Below are 16811 nucleotides of genomic sequence, written 5' to 3' on the forward strand. Positions count from 1 at the left end.
GTTGAAGTGGCACCAGAAGAGCCTGCAGCAGATCCTGAAGCAGCTGTGGAGCCAGCTGTGGTGGACGTCCCTGTAGATGCTGCCACGGTGGATGCTGCTGTTGTCGTTGATGTGGTTCCTGTTGATGTGGTTCCTGTTGATGTGGTTCCTGTTGATGTGGTTCCTGTTGATGTGGTTCCCGCTGAAGTTGCCCCTTCAGCCCCAGAGGTTGCTGTGGATGCACCTGTCCCCGCTGCTGCTGATGTCCCCGCTGCTGCTGATGTCCCCGCTGCTGCTGATGCCCCCCTAGCAGCTGAGACTGAAAAAACTGGAGTGGCAGCAGATCCTGCTTTAGTGTAGTCATATTTCTTATAACCAGCCTAAGTGCTCTTCTGTTAGCAGTTAAAGCAATAGCTAGAAGCGGCAATGAGAAGTTAAAGCAGCGCTAAAGGATGACAAGCTGTGGCATATTGAATAGAGAAGAGGAGAGAGTGCTTTTTGTTCAGAATTTGTTATCCTCTTCCTTTTGTCTTGAATACAAATATTTTTTGTAATTCTGTTCTCAGTTTTTTACTGATGAGTCACGAGTGTTTGTATACGATACAAATACATGTCTTTGATAAACTCTGTGATGTACGTTTATGGCTTTTCACAACAGACATTTTGACTGTTCACAGTATAGGAAAATGTGTTAGTAATGACATTAATGTTGGTTTTGTCCTATTTAAAAGTAAGCTACGGCAGTAGTTCAGCATATACTTCACCAGGAATCTGAAGGAGCTGAATTGAATGCAGCAATCTAGAATGTTATGTTTTACACTTCTGCTGACAGTGACATCTGTTAAAAGTTTGCTATAAAACCAACTATGTTTCAAATAAAAAGCCAACATTTCCATAAAAAATAACCTATAGTCGGATAATTATTAATTAAAAAATTAAACTTCCAGAAATGCTTTTTAATTTAATAAAGTAGCTGAGATCCATAATCCACATCAGCCTACAGGGAGTGCCAATGAACCGCAGGATGTCTATAGTCTGCAGCAGGGGAGGAGGATCTGTTGTTATGATGCTGCAGCACTGAACAACATTTAATATCACTCTCGTGATTGTTATCAATGTAAAAGGAACCTGATCGACCTGATCTGAAGTCAGTAATACCCGGCACAATCTAATCAAAGGATCAAAGCTAAGGGTGCTGACTGAGCAGGAGACGCTGTATTGTGTGTGTGTGTGTGTGTGTGTGTGTGTGTGTGTGTGTGTGTGTGTGTGTGTGTGTGTGTGTGTGTGTGTGTGTGTGTGTGTGTGTGTGTGTGTGTGTGTGTGTGTGTGTGTGTGTGTGTGTTTGCATGCGCAAGCAGATTAAATCCTTTCCACAAATGGTCAGGAAAATGATAGCCTGTCTCAGATTGTCTTTTAAAGGAGTCTTTAGATAAAATGGTTATCAGTGTTTATTACCAACAGGTTAACTGAGGGTTGTCCACACTTCATTTAATCTCATCTCCCACTGGAGGGAAGTGTAAGGAAGAGTGACTTCGCCTCTCTCTTCTCAGCCTACTCTAATCCACAAATCCTTATCAGGGACACTGAGACTCGATGACACAGTTAGTTAAACTTAGTGCTTATAGGTGTCACTGGTCCAGCTACATATTGATACTATTTTAATCAGCATCTGATGATAAATAAAATAAAAGTGTTGCTGCTGTAAGTGGCCAGTTTCCAGGTCTTTCAAAAACTGCAAAAGGATATAAAGGAAATGGATGTTTCATTACATTAACAATAAGGTAAGTTGATTAAGATGATAAAGATATTAGGTGACATCTTAAAGTTTTTAGGCAGACTGTGGTTTGGGACTGCAAATGCAAACAGGGACATTCACTTCACCTTTAATGATGTGTGGTTCTTTTAATACTGCTCACATTTAGCAGTATTTCATACCAAGGGATTACAACACACTGCATAAAATGTTGATTTGATTTGATTATTTTCTGTATTACCATTGAAAGACGGAAGAGTGTTTTTTAGTAGTTTGATTGAATTCTTATTTCTGTTGCAACTGAAAACACATTGTTACAGCTAATGTCACATTTCCAAACTTCTAAATCTAACAGTGAATCAAATCTGGACATTTTTTCTGCAGATTGTTTCTATATCATTGGGTCTATAAATCAAGGTGACTTCCTCAAATGTCTTGTTTTGCCCAATGTTGTCACTTTAATATAGGTGAATAACAAAACCACCAAATATTTGCATTTCAGATGTTGGTAGCATGGATTGTTTTTAATTGACAATCCTTGCTTTAAAACTTTGATTAAAATCATCTAAATGTTTTCTGAATCTTTTTCAGTTAATAGAACATTCTAATAATGGACTAATAGTTCCAATTGTTCATAATTTTAAGGTATTTTATGCTTATCATTACGCTGGGATGGACCAATAAGATGTATTTGTTCCACTGTAAACTGCAGATCTGCTGCCATGGCCTCTTCCACCAGCCTTCCCCACATCACTGTGCCCACACTCGCTGCAATACAACTCTCCACAAACAGTGAAGGGTCCAGCAATGATGACGTGTAAGCAGAGGACACGTTTGCATTCTTCAAACAAAGAGCTTACAATACATAAATGAGAAAGAAAGACAGTTTAATTAACTTTATGTGTGACATGCTGTGTTTCTTCCAGGAGTTCAGCTGAATCTTATCTGCTCAATATTAATAACAGCAATAACAATGAAGAGTAAGTATGATTATAGTGTCACGAACAGATAAAGTGGAGCCCTTGTAAAATACAGTTTCTCTTTGATGTATCTAAAAATTAATTTCAGGCCTATTACATGTGTTAATTAATCCTTTTCCAGGGAGAATTGAAAAAAGGAAAGGAAGAAAAAAAGAGTAATTTGGTTATGTTGCAAAGTGTTTTGTTTTAACTGAATATTTGAAATTGTTCTCCAATGTAATAATGTGTGTTGCAGTATGGAGAAGAAGGAGAGGGAAGAAAAGGAGGCAAAGGAGAGGGAAGAAAAGGAGGCAAAGGAAAAGGAAGAGAGGGAAAAGGAGAAGGAAAGACAAAGGGAAAAGGACAAAGATAAGTAAGTGCATAATTCAGAGCAACTTCCTTAAAGCACATTTTTCACATAGTTAATAAACACTTCCTTTCTTTCTTTTTATAGGCCAAAAGAAATATTTATCCTTAATCCTGCTGGAAATCTGTATTACAACTGGCTGCTCGTAATCACACTACCAGTCATGTACAACTGGACCATGATCATAGCCAGGTGACTTCATTTTGTTTAACCTTCATTAGGCGCGTTCACACCAAGTACTTTTCCCACAAAGGTTCCTGAGAACTACGATTTAGTTGCGTTCACACCAAAAAGCCCAAGGAACTAAATTAGTTCATGAGAACTTTTTTTACCCCCTTTTCAGTTACTGCTAGAGAGCAGGGACTTTCGTGGGAGAAAAAGGTTCCTCTGTCTCATTGGCTGGGCGGAATGCAAACCACGCCCCTTAAACTCCCAACAACTTTTGTGAAGCCGCCATTTTATTATCCTTGCATTAGCATTATTAGCATTAGCATTAACCCAGCGCACAAACGCAGAGAGACTAACTTATGGCAACACAAAATAAAACATGGGAGCGCTGGAGTGATGAGGAGGTGTCGGCGTTCTGTCGATTTACTCGGAAGGCTTCAGTAGAAGCTGCTGGGAATCCCAGCCAAGCCCCCAGGAAGTGCGCCGGAGTCTGATGATAATATTCGTGCTGGTCAAACGGCGGTACTACACTTCCTTTAGGTTGCTGGGCCCGGAAACACTTTTTCCCATTGACTTACATTGGGAAAGAGTGGTCTGTAACTCGTTGGATAATTTTTTTTAAACTAAATAAACTACCCAGTATGAACGTGTGTATAGCCCTTATTAAAAACATTCGTTCCTCAAGTTGTAAAAATGTGCTAATAACGTTATTCTGAGAGTTATTTCCCTCTGCATTATGAACGCGCATCTAACCCACGGGACCGCGCCCGCCCGGCACGTTGATGTTACGTGTTCAGTACTACATGAGTTTCTCTTTACCCATGGATGCACAATAACAACGGACCATATTGCCTTACTGCCCATGGAGCTGTAATAATGGATATATATATAGAAATAGGCTATTGTTATTTTAACTCCACCACAGTAATCCATCATCAGCTTTACTTTTTCGATAACGTTTTAACTCACAATTGATCATAACAGGCTTCAACATATACATTTTTATATATTACCAAGTGGTTTCATGTACAACCCACACAAGTTTCATGCTAAATGAAGCTCTGTTGCTTGGATATCACGAGATCCTGATGTCAGCGTAATATAAAAGTACATAACGATTGATGTCTAATTTAGCATAATTTACTAGCTAGCCGCTAGCTGCTAACTGCCGCCTCGTTAATATAAATCCAGTACCATGCTGTCATGAACGCGCGGTGCTGTTACGTGTACGCAAATTCACGTGCTCAATGTGAAGAGCCTTTTGGGCGGCGTGGTTAAAGTTGTGCATGCTCTATGAGTGCACATACGGGTACTTCTCAGGCATGCCGGGTAATCTGTGACGTTTCGCTCTCTCAAAAGTTGGGCCATTTTGTCATCATGCGCCATTGAGCAACTCTCAGGAATGAATGAGGCCCTGCCTCCCACGCTGTATCCAGTTCTTATTATACATCCATGGTCCCAGCAGCTTCAACTGAAGCCAGTCCCTAACTCCGGGGACTTCCAGCCAGGGACTACGGGTGGCAGTATACGCCGTGAAGTGGTTTGCGGCCTGCCAGTAAACCCAAAGCAGAAGAAGAAGAAGTGACGTCAGCGGCTTCATTTGCCTAATCCTCCCCCAGGAACTAATTTCGGTGTGAACGCGATCTGCTTTAGTTCATGAGAACTAAAAGAGTTCTCATGAACTAAGTTCTCAGGAACCCTTGTGGGAAAAGTACTTGGTGTGAACACGCCTATTGCTCTGCAGTTCAAAAGGTCCAATGATTCCATTCAGTTGCATTAAGTGCTTTTCATATCCTTTTCCATATGTAGATATCACAAATCAATGAGAGTTCAGCAGGGGCTAACCTAGTGCAGATCATTAATCTTCTTTAAAAAGCATGTAGCTATTTCATTTAATTTTAATTAACTGCAGTAATGTATGCTAAATAATTTTTATAAAAAGGACCACATCTGGTTGTAAAAAAATGGCAGAGGACCACCTTCCCAAAAATAGTAAGTAAGGGTAAAAAATAACATGATGAAAAAAGCCGAATAATAAACTTGGCTGTAAATGTGTGTTATGGCACACTCAGCTGCAATGACGAATATAAATATATATCCAACACATCCCTGGAGCTTTGTGTGTATGTGTCTATGGAGCTGCAATGGCTTGATTGTCTCATTCGATAGTATTTAACAACATTCAAAACATCAAAATGTAATCTTGTTCCCCACCTTATGCTTTAGAACTTGACCTGGGCGATTTGTCGGGAATTGTGTGATGACATTCAAACGAAACTGGCTGTTGAAATTATGCAATTGGTTTTAGTTTATTTTATTGCACATTTAATTAGAGAAATATTTGCTTTGTAAGTGACCAAGTCATTTCGCAGTAGCATAACAAAACCTATTGGTGAAGCTGCTCAACATTGTTCAATTACAAAACACTTCTTCTTCTCCTGCAAACAGGGCTTCCTTTGAGGAGCTACAGCATGACTACATCATTTACTGGGTTATTCTGGACTACACCTCAGATCTGATCTACCTGGCTGACATGTTCCTCAGGACAAGAACAGGTGAAAAGCTCACACTCAAATTGCCACATGCACATGAAGTTAATTCTCTATTTTACTTAAGTGATGGACAGACAAATCCACAGTTTTTGTTTAACTCAACAATACTTTTTCAAAGAATCATCTGAACACAGTAGTAGGCTTGTGTAAGCGGGAGTGTAAGTTAGACAAATCAATGGGTTGTTTTTTCAGATTTGTGTTATTGTCCTACCACTAAGGCTATACAAGGAACATTTTTTAGAATATTTATTTCGCAAAATAAAAGACTTTCTTTAACTTGACTTATTATGCGATCTAAATTATAAACAAATAAAAAAGCACAAGACTATAAGGATTGACATCCCTTTACTATGAAATGCTTTTATAATAATTACTGCTGTCAAATGTTTTTCTAAAAGTTGGATGATAATGTGAATATGAATGGCAATCATTGATGAGTATCTAATCAACAAATTATTAACTATTCATCTCTTTGAATGCAGGTTACCTTGAGCAAGGACTTATGGTAAAAGATAAGAAGCTGCTGCTTGATCGCTATACCACCAGCTTCCAGTTTCGTCTTGACTTCCTTTCCATGTTGCCCACTGACTTCCTCTATTTGTACTTCGGCCTTGACTACCCAGAGATCCGCATCAACAAGCTGCTGCGAATCAGCCGCATGTTGGAGTTCTTCACAAGGGCAGAGACAAAAACCAACTACCCCAACATCTTCCGCATCGGAAACTTGATCATTTACATCCTCATTATCATCCACTGGAACGCTTGCTTCTTCTTCTCTTTCTCAAAATACATTGGTTTTGGTGCCGACGACTGGGTCTACCCGGCTTTGGATGATCCTGAAAATCCTGCATTTGGGGAGTTTGGAAGGAAGTATTCATTCAGTCTCTACTGGTCCACACTGACTCTGACAACCATTGGAGAAACTCCACCACCAGCCCTGGACTCTGAATTTGTATTCCATGTGATTGACTTTTTAGTAGGGGTCTTGGTATTTGCCACCATTGTAGGAAATATCGCCACCATGATCTCCAATATGAATGATGCCCAAGCTCAGTTTCAGTCACGGATTGACAACATCAAGCACTACATGCAGGTAGATGGACCTTTTTAGTATAAGATAATTTATTATTTTAATTTTAAATATATATTTAATATTTGTGTGTTTCTTTCATTCACAGGCCCGAAAGGTCGACACTGAACTTGAGTTGCGAGTCATCAAGTGGTTTGACTATCTTTGGAACAATGGTAAGGCACAGGACGAAAGAGAGGTGCTGAGGTATCTTCCAGACAAACTGAAGGCTGAGATTGCCATCCAAGTCCACATGGATACCCTCAAGAAAGTTCGTATTTTTGCAGACTGTGAGGCAGGCCTGCTGATCGAGCTGGTACTCAAGCTCCAGCCTCAGGTGTTCAGTCCCGGAGACTATATCTGCAAAAAGGGTGATATTGGTCGCGAGATGTACATAATCAAAGAAGGGAAACTTGCAGTTGTAGCTGATGATGGTGTCAAACAGTTTGTTGTGTTGGGAAGTGGAAGCTACTTTGGTGAGATAAGTATTCTCAATATTAAAGGCAGCAAAGCAGGCAACAGGCGAACAGCCAACATTCGCAGCATTGGATACTCAGACCTCTTCTGCCTGTCAAAGGATGACCTGATGGAGTCACTGCTAGAGTATCCTGATGCCAAAGGCATGCTAGAGGACAAAGGGCGAGAGATCCTGATGAAAGATGGTCTGATAGATTTGGACCCAGCTAACATCATGCCTGAGGCCAAGGAGCTGGAGGAGAAGGTCAATAAATTGTACAACACAATGGAGCTGATGCAATTCAAGCTGAAGAAGATTCTCGGAAAAAACAATAATACTGATAAGGCTTTGAGAGATCGCATTGCAGATCTAGAGCGCCTCACAGGAGAGGAAATGGAAGAGGAGGATGAGGAGGAAGTATTGGTGAAAAAGGAAGAGGCACAAGGGCAAGGGGAGAAAAAGGAAGAATAGGAAAAAGGTGAGAAGATAAAGAAATACAAACAAGAAGGTCAAGGAAAAAAAAGATGAAAAAGAAAAGGTTGAAGAGACAAAAGAAGAGAAGAAAAAATAAACCCATAATTTCTGTAAAACACTAAGCTCTTTTCTCATTGGCAACAATGGCATATTTATCACCAATAGATATGTTTTACTGGACTCGCTTTATAAATGGTAATAATGGTATAACAGGTAATTAAACACTGCAAAAACGAAAAACAATAAGCTATTGACTGGCTGAAATACAGACTGGGGCTTGTCTTATTAAAGGTATTGCCATTGTATATTATCACATTGAGGACAGTAATTCAATGGACAAACATTGCCATGACAGTATAGATATTCAATGTATTAAAAATGTTGGTAAAGTTGTCCTGTTAAGCGTATTTTTCATGACTGAGTCATACTGGAAGGCCATATTATTCCCAGCGTTGCAGTTTACACTCTTGTCCACATGAGGATAGTAAATAGCTAGGATTTACAGGTCATCTCATGTTACACCCTGCCTCTCTGTGTGAAGCACAACAGGTTAGAAAGTGCTTCTGTGCAGTGCTACAACAACAGCAGTTCAAAGTGTTTTCCAAATAGGTAAAAAGGCAAGACATGATGAAACATATTTAAATAATTAAATTCAGAGGAAATAGATAGGAGTGAATTTAAAAACCAAGGGACGGACAAAAGTTACATAGTTGGCAGAGGTGAACAGCCATGTGAAGTTTAAATTTGACCAGTGTCAGATTTTGACAGTGCGTAATGTCTATAAAAGGATTGTTTCATGGTAAATTCCCCTTGTCTTTCTGCAGTGAAAATGATTGCATATGAAAGAAAAGAGACTGCCTTCTTTGCTAAAATTGCTTTCTTAGTGATGTTGTTTTTCTGAAATGATCCAAAACTTTAACATTACATTTTCACTCATTAAAAAAAGAATTACATGGTAGTCTTTTCTCTGGTTGTGAGCTACAGTGTGATATCTTGGAAATCTGAAAGTTTTAATTGGAAAATGTTTCTACTTTGAAGCAGAAGATTTCACTTTCATTCGGGGAGAGATTGAAGGACTTCAAATGTTGGAGATTACATTTCAAAAGTGTAAACGTATGGCACATTGCTGTACATCACTGAACATGTTTGATGGAAAAATGCATTTTCACATCAAAGGCTCTCAAGTCTTCCTCAGTTGTCAGAGATTTATATGAAAAGACATCCCTCCCACACTTCACCTGTGAACAGAACTGAACTGTTTCTACTCAAAGGCAGATGTCTGAAGGATCAAAAATAAATGTCACTGAAAAAGGCTGAGAATGTGAATATTGATCATCTTTTGTGTTGGACTCTGAGCACTGATGACTAGTTGGCACAAGCACATTCACAAGCTCTAAGGCATTAATCAAATCATTGATGAAGCTTAACAAATAAAGAAACCCATTTTCAATTTAGGGCATAGCGAAGACAAAGATGTTGGTGATATGTTGCTAATCTTTGAGGAGCTGCGGGCATCGTCTGCCTCTGTAATTCTCTCTGACTTAATTGTGAGTTTGATGCAATGTGGGAGTAGAACAATGTGTTTCCGTTAATCAAAGACACAATGAAAGTAGATGTTCTGCTGCACTCTACTGCAGATGGTAGCAATTTAGCAATTCAGGAAACACAGGCCTTGGTATTCTATTCTAATCTTAATTGATCTATTCATTCTTGTGAAGTTTAGCCTTCTCAAACTCCCTTAATTGGACAGACCTGATGTGAATTGCTTGTTTTAGCCTGATAGAGGGCATCCGTCTATTATTAGCAAAATCCTTGCCAAATGAGCCATATAGGGTATCCTGATTCACAAAATGTCTTTAACAAAAAGTAAAAAGCAGACTTGCATACCTCAGAGCTTCAAGTCCTACTTTTTAGAAAACAAATTAGTTTCAGTAATGGTTATAGAATAGTTGAATATTTAAACATACTAATATAGCAGCCACCAGTCTTTGTGACATAAAGAGTGAATGTCTGATAGAGTAGAGAGCAATAGAGGATACTGGGCAGTAACCTGCTCGAAGAACTTCAAGTAAGACTTTCACATCCTGAATCCAGAGTGTGGAAAGGCAGCCAAATCTCTAAGAAAGACATGAAATATTATCATGTCAGTAATGACTTTACCGATACATTTTCTCATTATGTTACAGGAAAAAGGTATTATTTAAAAAAAAAAATTGCTGTTGCAAAATACTTGTAAACAACCGAATTGGTTGGGAACAATGTTGTTTTTTTTCCCTTTTGGTACAGGGAATGCAAATTGCTGTGGAGGTAACCCCTGCAAATTTACATTTATGTCTAATCACGTCAATGTTGATTAATGTACATCGGCCCCAGTAAATAAATAATAATAAGCCCCCCCCCCCCCAAGGATACTGTGGGCCAATTTCTGCACAATTTAGTGGACTTGGGATTAGGCTGATGTGGTTCAGTCATTTTGCTCTGCCACAGATTTCCCTCGTGTCTCTTCTCTGCTCTGATTCTGATTCTGATTCTGCTCTGATTCCTTTGGTTCATTGTTCTGATTTGGCTCTTCCTCCATGACATCAGTCCTAGCACCAACTGCTGCCGCCAGCTGCAGAGTCTATTGATATAAATGCAATTGTAAAACATACATTTAATAATAACTTGGATTTATATAGCGCCTTTCAAGAAACCCAAGGACGCTTTACAGTGGCGTTTCTATGTGTACAAAACTGGGGGGGCAGAGAGAGGTGGGGCAGAGAGAGGGGGGGCAGAGAGAGGGGGGGAGTAGAGAGAGAAAGGGGGGAGAGAGAGAGAGAGAGAGCGGGAGAGAGGGGGGGGGAGAGAGAGAGAGGGGGAGGAGAGAGGGGGGGTGTCAAATGACATACCGAAGACCACACGGAGCAACACTGTGAGCGCATACATGTACACAGCATGGGGATGTCATAGTAATGCACCTTAATACATGGAGTAAAGGGCACCATCACAAAGCAATTCTTAATAATAACAACAACCATAATGCTTTAGCATTAAAACACCATAGACTGTAAATATAAGGAAAACACAGACACTCATCACCGGGGTCACAATATCAATCGTTCCAGCAGAGGCAAAACACAGAAGATCAACAAAATATATGACATAAATGAACTTACCAAAGCTGAAGGCTCACTTGAAAAGAAAAGCGGCACAGCGGTCCTTCCTCTGACAGAATGTTTCTATCACGTTGGGGATGAAGTCCTGTAGTTGCTGGATCAACTGACTTTCAATTGAAAGCATGGCCAATATGTTAAGTTGAGGCTGTCCCATGGTGTTGCGAGTGAAAGTCTTTATCCTTTTGAGGGTGGAAAAGTTCCTCTCTGACTCGGATGTCGTCATCGGAGTTGTTACTATTATTTTGACCAAAAATAACAGTCTCAGCAAACGTATCCTCCAAGTTGTTCTTGTGAATGGATTTCAACAGAGACAGGGCAGTGTTTCCAGTGTGAAGCTCACTGTGGCGGTAGAGCGTGGACAGCTCAGACTTCAACTTCTCCTTGTTTCCCAAAGCAGGCCACAACTTCACGGCGCAGTCAAGCTCAGGTGTAGGAAATGACAGGACATGCTGTGGGAAGAATGAGCTGTCAACGATCTTTGCAGCGATCAAATGGTCACTCTGTGAGAACCTCTGCTCCACCTGTGAGATGACTGTGTCACAAGTATGGGCATAGATATGTCTCATAATTATTTGTGTGAACATAAAAATAATTTGTGTGTAAATATGTGATTTGTAAATGTAAAACAACATCCACAAATGCATTTAAAAGATTTGCAAACTCACAAATACATTTGCAAGTGTAAAACGGATCTGCAAATACGCTAAATATGTTCACAAATAAAAAAAAGATCAGTGAATATCTCTTTAACATTTACAACTTTCGATCAGGCATTTGTGAATCCATTTTGTATTTGTGGACCAAAAATGCGAACGCGGATCTCAACTCTCTGTTCACGGATCTCAAATCTCTGTTCGCGGATCGTCTTTTTACACACACGGAATTTTGAGACATATTTTCCGCCGGTCTCGGCTAAAATCTACTCGTGTCACTCGGTTATTTTCGGAAACCACGTGATGGCCCGCTGATGACTACATTTCCGCATGATTTCAAAGTAAGAGCATGATGGTTTGTTTAATGCTCTGTTTTTGTATTATAATGAACAGCGGAACGTTAGATGCATTCTTCATCACCATCACCCTCATCATCATGTTATAGTGATACAGTTAGTTTGTGTTATTGGTTCAATACAGCATATCTCGAGCACCTTCGTTGATGTTGAAGTGCAGGCGATACGCCACTTCCGGGTCCCGGGGGGAGCAGCTGGCAGCGAAGCAGCCCAGATAAAACTCTTTCTTCATTGTTTGTTGTGTATTCAGTCAAGCGGGTCAAAGTTACAAAGCACTTCACATCTTATTAATCGGCCTAATTTTACTTTACCAGTGCAGTAATAAAGTAATCTGTAGAAAAGCACCGTATTTAGGTCAGCCTTCATAGTAAGGCTCCATTACATGTTATAATATTCATCGTGTCCTTTCTACTGATATATTCCTGTCTATTGCTTTCATTTGTATTTAATGTTATTGTGTTTATACTTGTTTCCACACATTTCACAATTTGGGATGAATGAAGTATCTATCTATATATGATATCCATCTATCTATATCTGTCCGTCTATCTATCCGTCTATCTGTCTGCCTACCTACCTACGTACCTACCTACCAACTAGTTGTTTTGGTTGGAAAGGTTTAGTCATTGTATTGCTCTTTACCAGCACCTGCAGTACAGGACTTTACATTGTAAATATTATATCAATCCATTGGTTTCTAGCATATATCATTTGCAAGTGTTTAAAACAAATGTGGGATCCTGATTTCATAAAAAGAAAGACATTCATGATTGTCATATTTTATTATGTAGGATACAGGACTGGAATTATTCTTACTTTTTACTCCACTTAATTTATGCAACAACTTTATTTAATGTTATGATTAGATTGTTTTGCTTGTATCATCCTTTGCAAATACAGTCACAATGCTGGAAACAGGGCTGTTTCTCTGAGAAACGTAGATAATCACTTATGAGAATATAATGCATTGGTGTATATTAAACTAGCCAACAGTATACAAAGCACTACAAAAGTTTTGTCAATATTAACCATAAACATTTACATTAGTGAAATGACACATCAATCAATGTTTATTTTTATTTTATTTTTCACAGCCTTCATAGTAAGGCTACATTAAATGTTATAATATTCATCGTGTCCTTTCCACTGATATATTCCTGTCTATTGCTTTCATTTGTATTTAATGTTATTGTGTTTATACTTGTTTCCACACATTTCACAATTTGGGATGAATGAAGTATCTATATAACCCCTTGCCCTTATTCCTCCGAGCTTAGCACTTTCTACTTTTGTTGTTATTTTGTTTTACTTGCTCGTAAGCGCTTTGAGCACCAGGAAAAGCGCTTTATAAATGTAATGTATTATTATTATTATATATGATATCCATCTATCCATATATCTATCCATCTATCTATCTATCTATCTATCTATCTATCTATCTATCTATCTATCTATCTATCTGTACCTGCAGAGTACAGGACTTAAATATTGTACATATTATATCAATCCTATAATATTTGTTTCTAACATTTAAAGTGCTTAAAACAAATGTGGGATATTCATTTGATAAAAGTAATTGACAAAGAAATTAACGATTGTCATATTTTATTATGTAGGATACAGAACTGGACTGTAGTCAAGCAAACGTACTTAATAACACATTCCACATACTTGTTCTTTGCGTCAGTGTTTCAATGTTATATTTTATAACCATATAAATTATTAAAACAATTAAAATACATGCCCTACCGTTGATTGTGCACACTTTTGCCTGAAATTAATCTCCCACTGCCAGGCCCACGCACAGTCAATATAAGTAATTATATTAATGCATAGGAATGTAGTGATACTTCTTTATTCTTCTTTTGTATACAATTATAACGGTACATAACAGCGGAAGAAAAGTATACATATTTTTAAAAACGGTTTTGTTTTTTGTGACAGAGATTACAGATCCCCATTGACTGGGAGGCCAGTGGTCATCTGCGTGAGGAACACTGGGAATAGTTGTTCCTGTCACCCGGAGTCCTCTGAGTGATCAACAGATGGAACACCTTAATGCTAATATTGACCCAATGTTACCATCAGATTCATTTGGAAAGGACATCTACTTGAACACATTACAGTTGGTTCTCTTTACGACTGGAAATTAAGAGCAATGGATCCATGGACTACCAGTAGCAGACAAAGTATTCAGATACTTGACTGAAGTAAAAGTCTTGCCTTTATAGTCTTACTTAAGTAAAGGTATGTAAGTACTAGCCAAATGGACTTACATTTGAAGTACTCATTATGCTTTAAAAGGTTCTCTGTATGTGTTAAAACTTTTGATTATATAGTTGCATTAATGTGTATGTGAAAAATAAAATAATAGATCAGATAGACAGATAGACAGACAGATATAGATAGATGGATATCATATATAGATAGATACTTCATTCATCCCAAATTGTGAAATGTGTGGAAACAAGTATAAACACAATAACATTAAATACAAATGAAAGCAATAGACAGAAATATATCAGTAGAAAGGACACGATGAATATTATAACATGTAATGGAGCCTTACTATGAAGGCTGACCTAAATACGGTGCTTTTCTACAGATTACTTTATTACTGCACTGGTAAAGTAAAATTAGGCCGATTAATAAGATGTGAAGTGCTTTGTAACTTTGACCCGCTTGACTGAATACACAACAAACAATGAAGAAAGAGTTTTATCTGGGCTGCTTCGCTGCCAGCTGCTCCCCCGGGACCCGGAAGTGGCGTATAGTCTGCACTTCAACATCAACGAAGGTGCTCGAGATATGCTATATTGAACCAATAACACAAACTAACTGTATCACTATAACATGATGATGAGGGTGATGGTGATGAAGAATGCATCTAACGTTCCGCTGTTCATTATAATACAAAAACAGAGCATTAAACAAACCATCATGCTCTTACTTTGAAATCATGCGGAAATGTAGTCATCAGCGGGCCATCACGTGGTTTCCGAAAATAACCGAGTGACACGAGTAGATTTTAGCCGAGACCGGCGGAAAATATGTCTCAAAATTCTGTGTGTGTAAAAAGACGATCCGCGAACAGAGATTTGAGATCCGTGAACAGAGAGTTGAGATCCGCGAGCGCATTTTTGGTCCACAAATACAAAATGGATTCACAAATGCCTGATCGAAAGTTGTAAATGTTAAAGAGATATTCACTGATCTTTTTTTTATTTGTGAACATATTTAGCGTATTTGCAGATCCGTTTTACACTTGCAAATGTATTTGTGAGTTTGAAAATCTTTTAAATGCATTTGTGGATGTTGTTTTACATTTACAAATCACATATTTACACACAAATTATTTTTATGTTCACACAAATAATTATGAGACATATCTATGCCCATACACAAGCCTCCTCCCGGCGCTGTGCTGCTGACTCGTCGGCCTGGCTTGTCTGTTCCATCATGAGCGGTGGCGGCCAATGCATCAGTTTGCTGCCTCATTTTCTGGACATTTTCCTTGAAACATGTTGATCCCAGGTGCATCGATGCTTCGTTTTTGTTGTATAAAACATCCACTTCTGGCATAAGTAACGAAAAAAACAGGAGCTGCATAAATGCTCTGTCCCGCAGTCTCTTTGACCTCACTTATGGTGACCGCATCCCATCCTGGTTGTGCGCCAGGGGCGGACTGGCCATCGGGACGTTCGGGACGAATCCCGATGGGCCGGTACTGAAGTGGGCCGGTTGGACGATGTGGGCCGGCCGGTAACCGGCAGGGCTTGGCAATAGGCTCTCTCAATAACCGAGAGAAGAAGAAAAAGATGAAGAAGCCGACTCCGAGCTGTCCGACTTCAGGCGAGCTTTTTGAGACCTCCCCCGGCTGCGATCGGCTACTCTCGTCTACTTTCGAGGCGAGCCGCAACGCGTCTCAAACAAGCCTATTATAAATGGCCCGCTGACCCGGAAGCACTATTTAGGCCAGCATAACGTACTTTCCACTTGCCCGCTCGGGCCACTAAAAATATTGCTTTAAAATCATTGTCCTGTGGTATTGGTATTTTGACTAGCAATTTAGTTAAATTGTTTTGTTTATTAACGCGACAACATAGCGTTCCGTGAGTCGGTTGTCGTTGTTGGGTGAAAAGCAAACAGCTGTTTGCTGCGGAGCGCAGCGTGAGCAGGCTCCCGTGAGTGGGAGCGCGCTCCTTCACCACAGACTATCGCGCCACCTAACCATTCGCCAAAATGTTTTTAATACCAGCGGTAACCGGCCAAGCGCCGGGCAAAAAACTATCTTCAAATAAAAGAAAGTCACCGGAGGAGTTAAAGGAGAGTGACAGGGAGCATGAGAAGAAGAGGGAGAGAAAGTTTCAGCTAGCTTGATCGATGGAGTGGGCTTCTAGTGGTGCAGTGACGCGTCCTAAAACCCTTTTATAATCTATCGATTAGATTTATGATTCGAAAATTATAAAAGTAGAGTAGACATGTGGAGATTATCCGGCTGAACAAAACGTGACAGACCTTATTTCCAGCTATTTTCCAAAACCCTGTGGAGAAATCCTATTGCTTTTTGTCGAGGGAACCAGCAGCTTACTTCCTGGTCTTAGGACGCGTCACTGCACCTCTCAATATGATGCCAATATAAACAAGGTCTTCTGTCGGATCTGTACATCAATGCCGACCTATGCTGACAAGTAAGTGAAGAGTAGACAATATAAAGGTATTGGCGAAATGTCCCAGCAGTTTAGGATAATGAAGGTTCTAATCTACTCTACATTTCTAACTCCTAATGACAGGAAGGCAGCAAGCGCATTATACAAATAGTAATATTCATAATAATAGCAGACGTTTTTTAACAATGACCACAATATC

At 39.4% G+C, this 16811-nt stretch overlaps 1 protein-coding gene across 1 annotated transcript; it reads left to right on the plus strand.

Annotated features, from left to right (window-relative positions):
• Window positions 1–2454: 2454 nt before the first annotated feature.
• cnga1a (cyclic nucleotide gated channel subunit alpha 1a) lies at window positions 2455–7775 on the plus strand. Its single transcript, XM_034094082.1, has 8 exons — window positions 2455–2549; window positions 2659–2712; window positions 2859–2867; window positions 2948–3064; window positions 3146–3250; window positions 5675–5781; window positions 6261–6871; window positions 6957–7775. The coding sequence occupies exons 1-8, from the start codon at window positions 2455–2457 to the stop codon at window positions 7773–7775; spliced, it is 1917 nt and encodes a 638-aa protein (XP_033949973.1).
• The last annotated feature ends 9036 nt before the right edge of the window (window positions 7776–16811 follow it).

Source organism: Pseudochaenichthys georgianus, chromosome 1, assembly GCF_902827115.2.
Source record: "Pseudochaenichthys georgianus chromosome 1, fPseGeo1.2, whole genome shotgun sequence".
Taxonomy (NCBI): Eukaryota; Metazoa; Chordata; class Actinopteri; order Perciformes; family Channichthyidae; genus Pseudochaenichthys; species Pseudochaenichthys georgianus.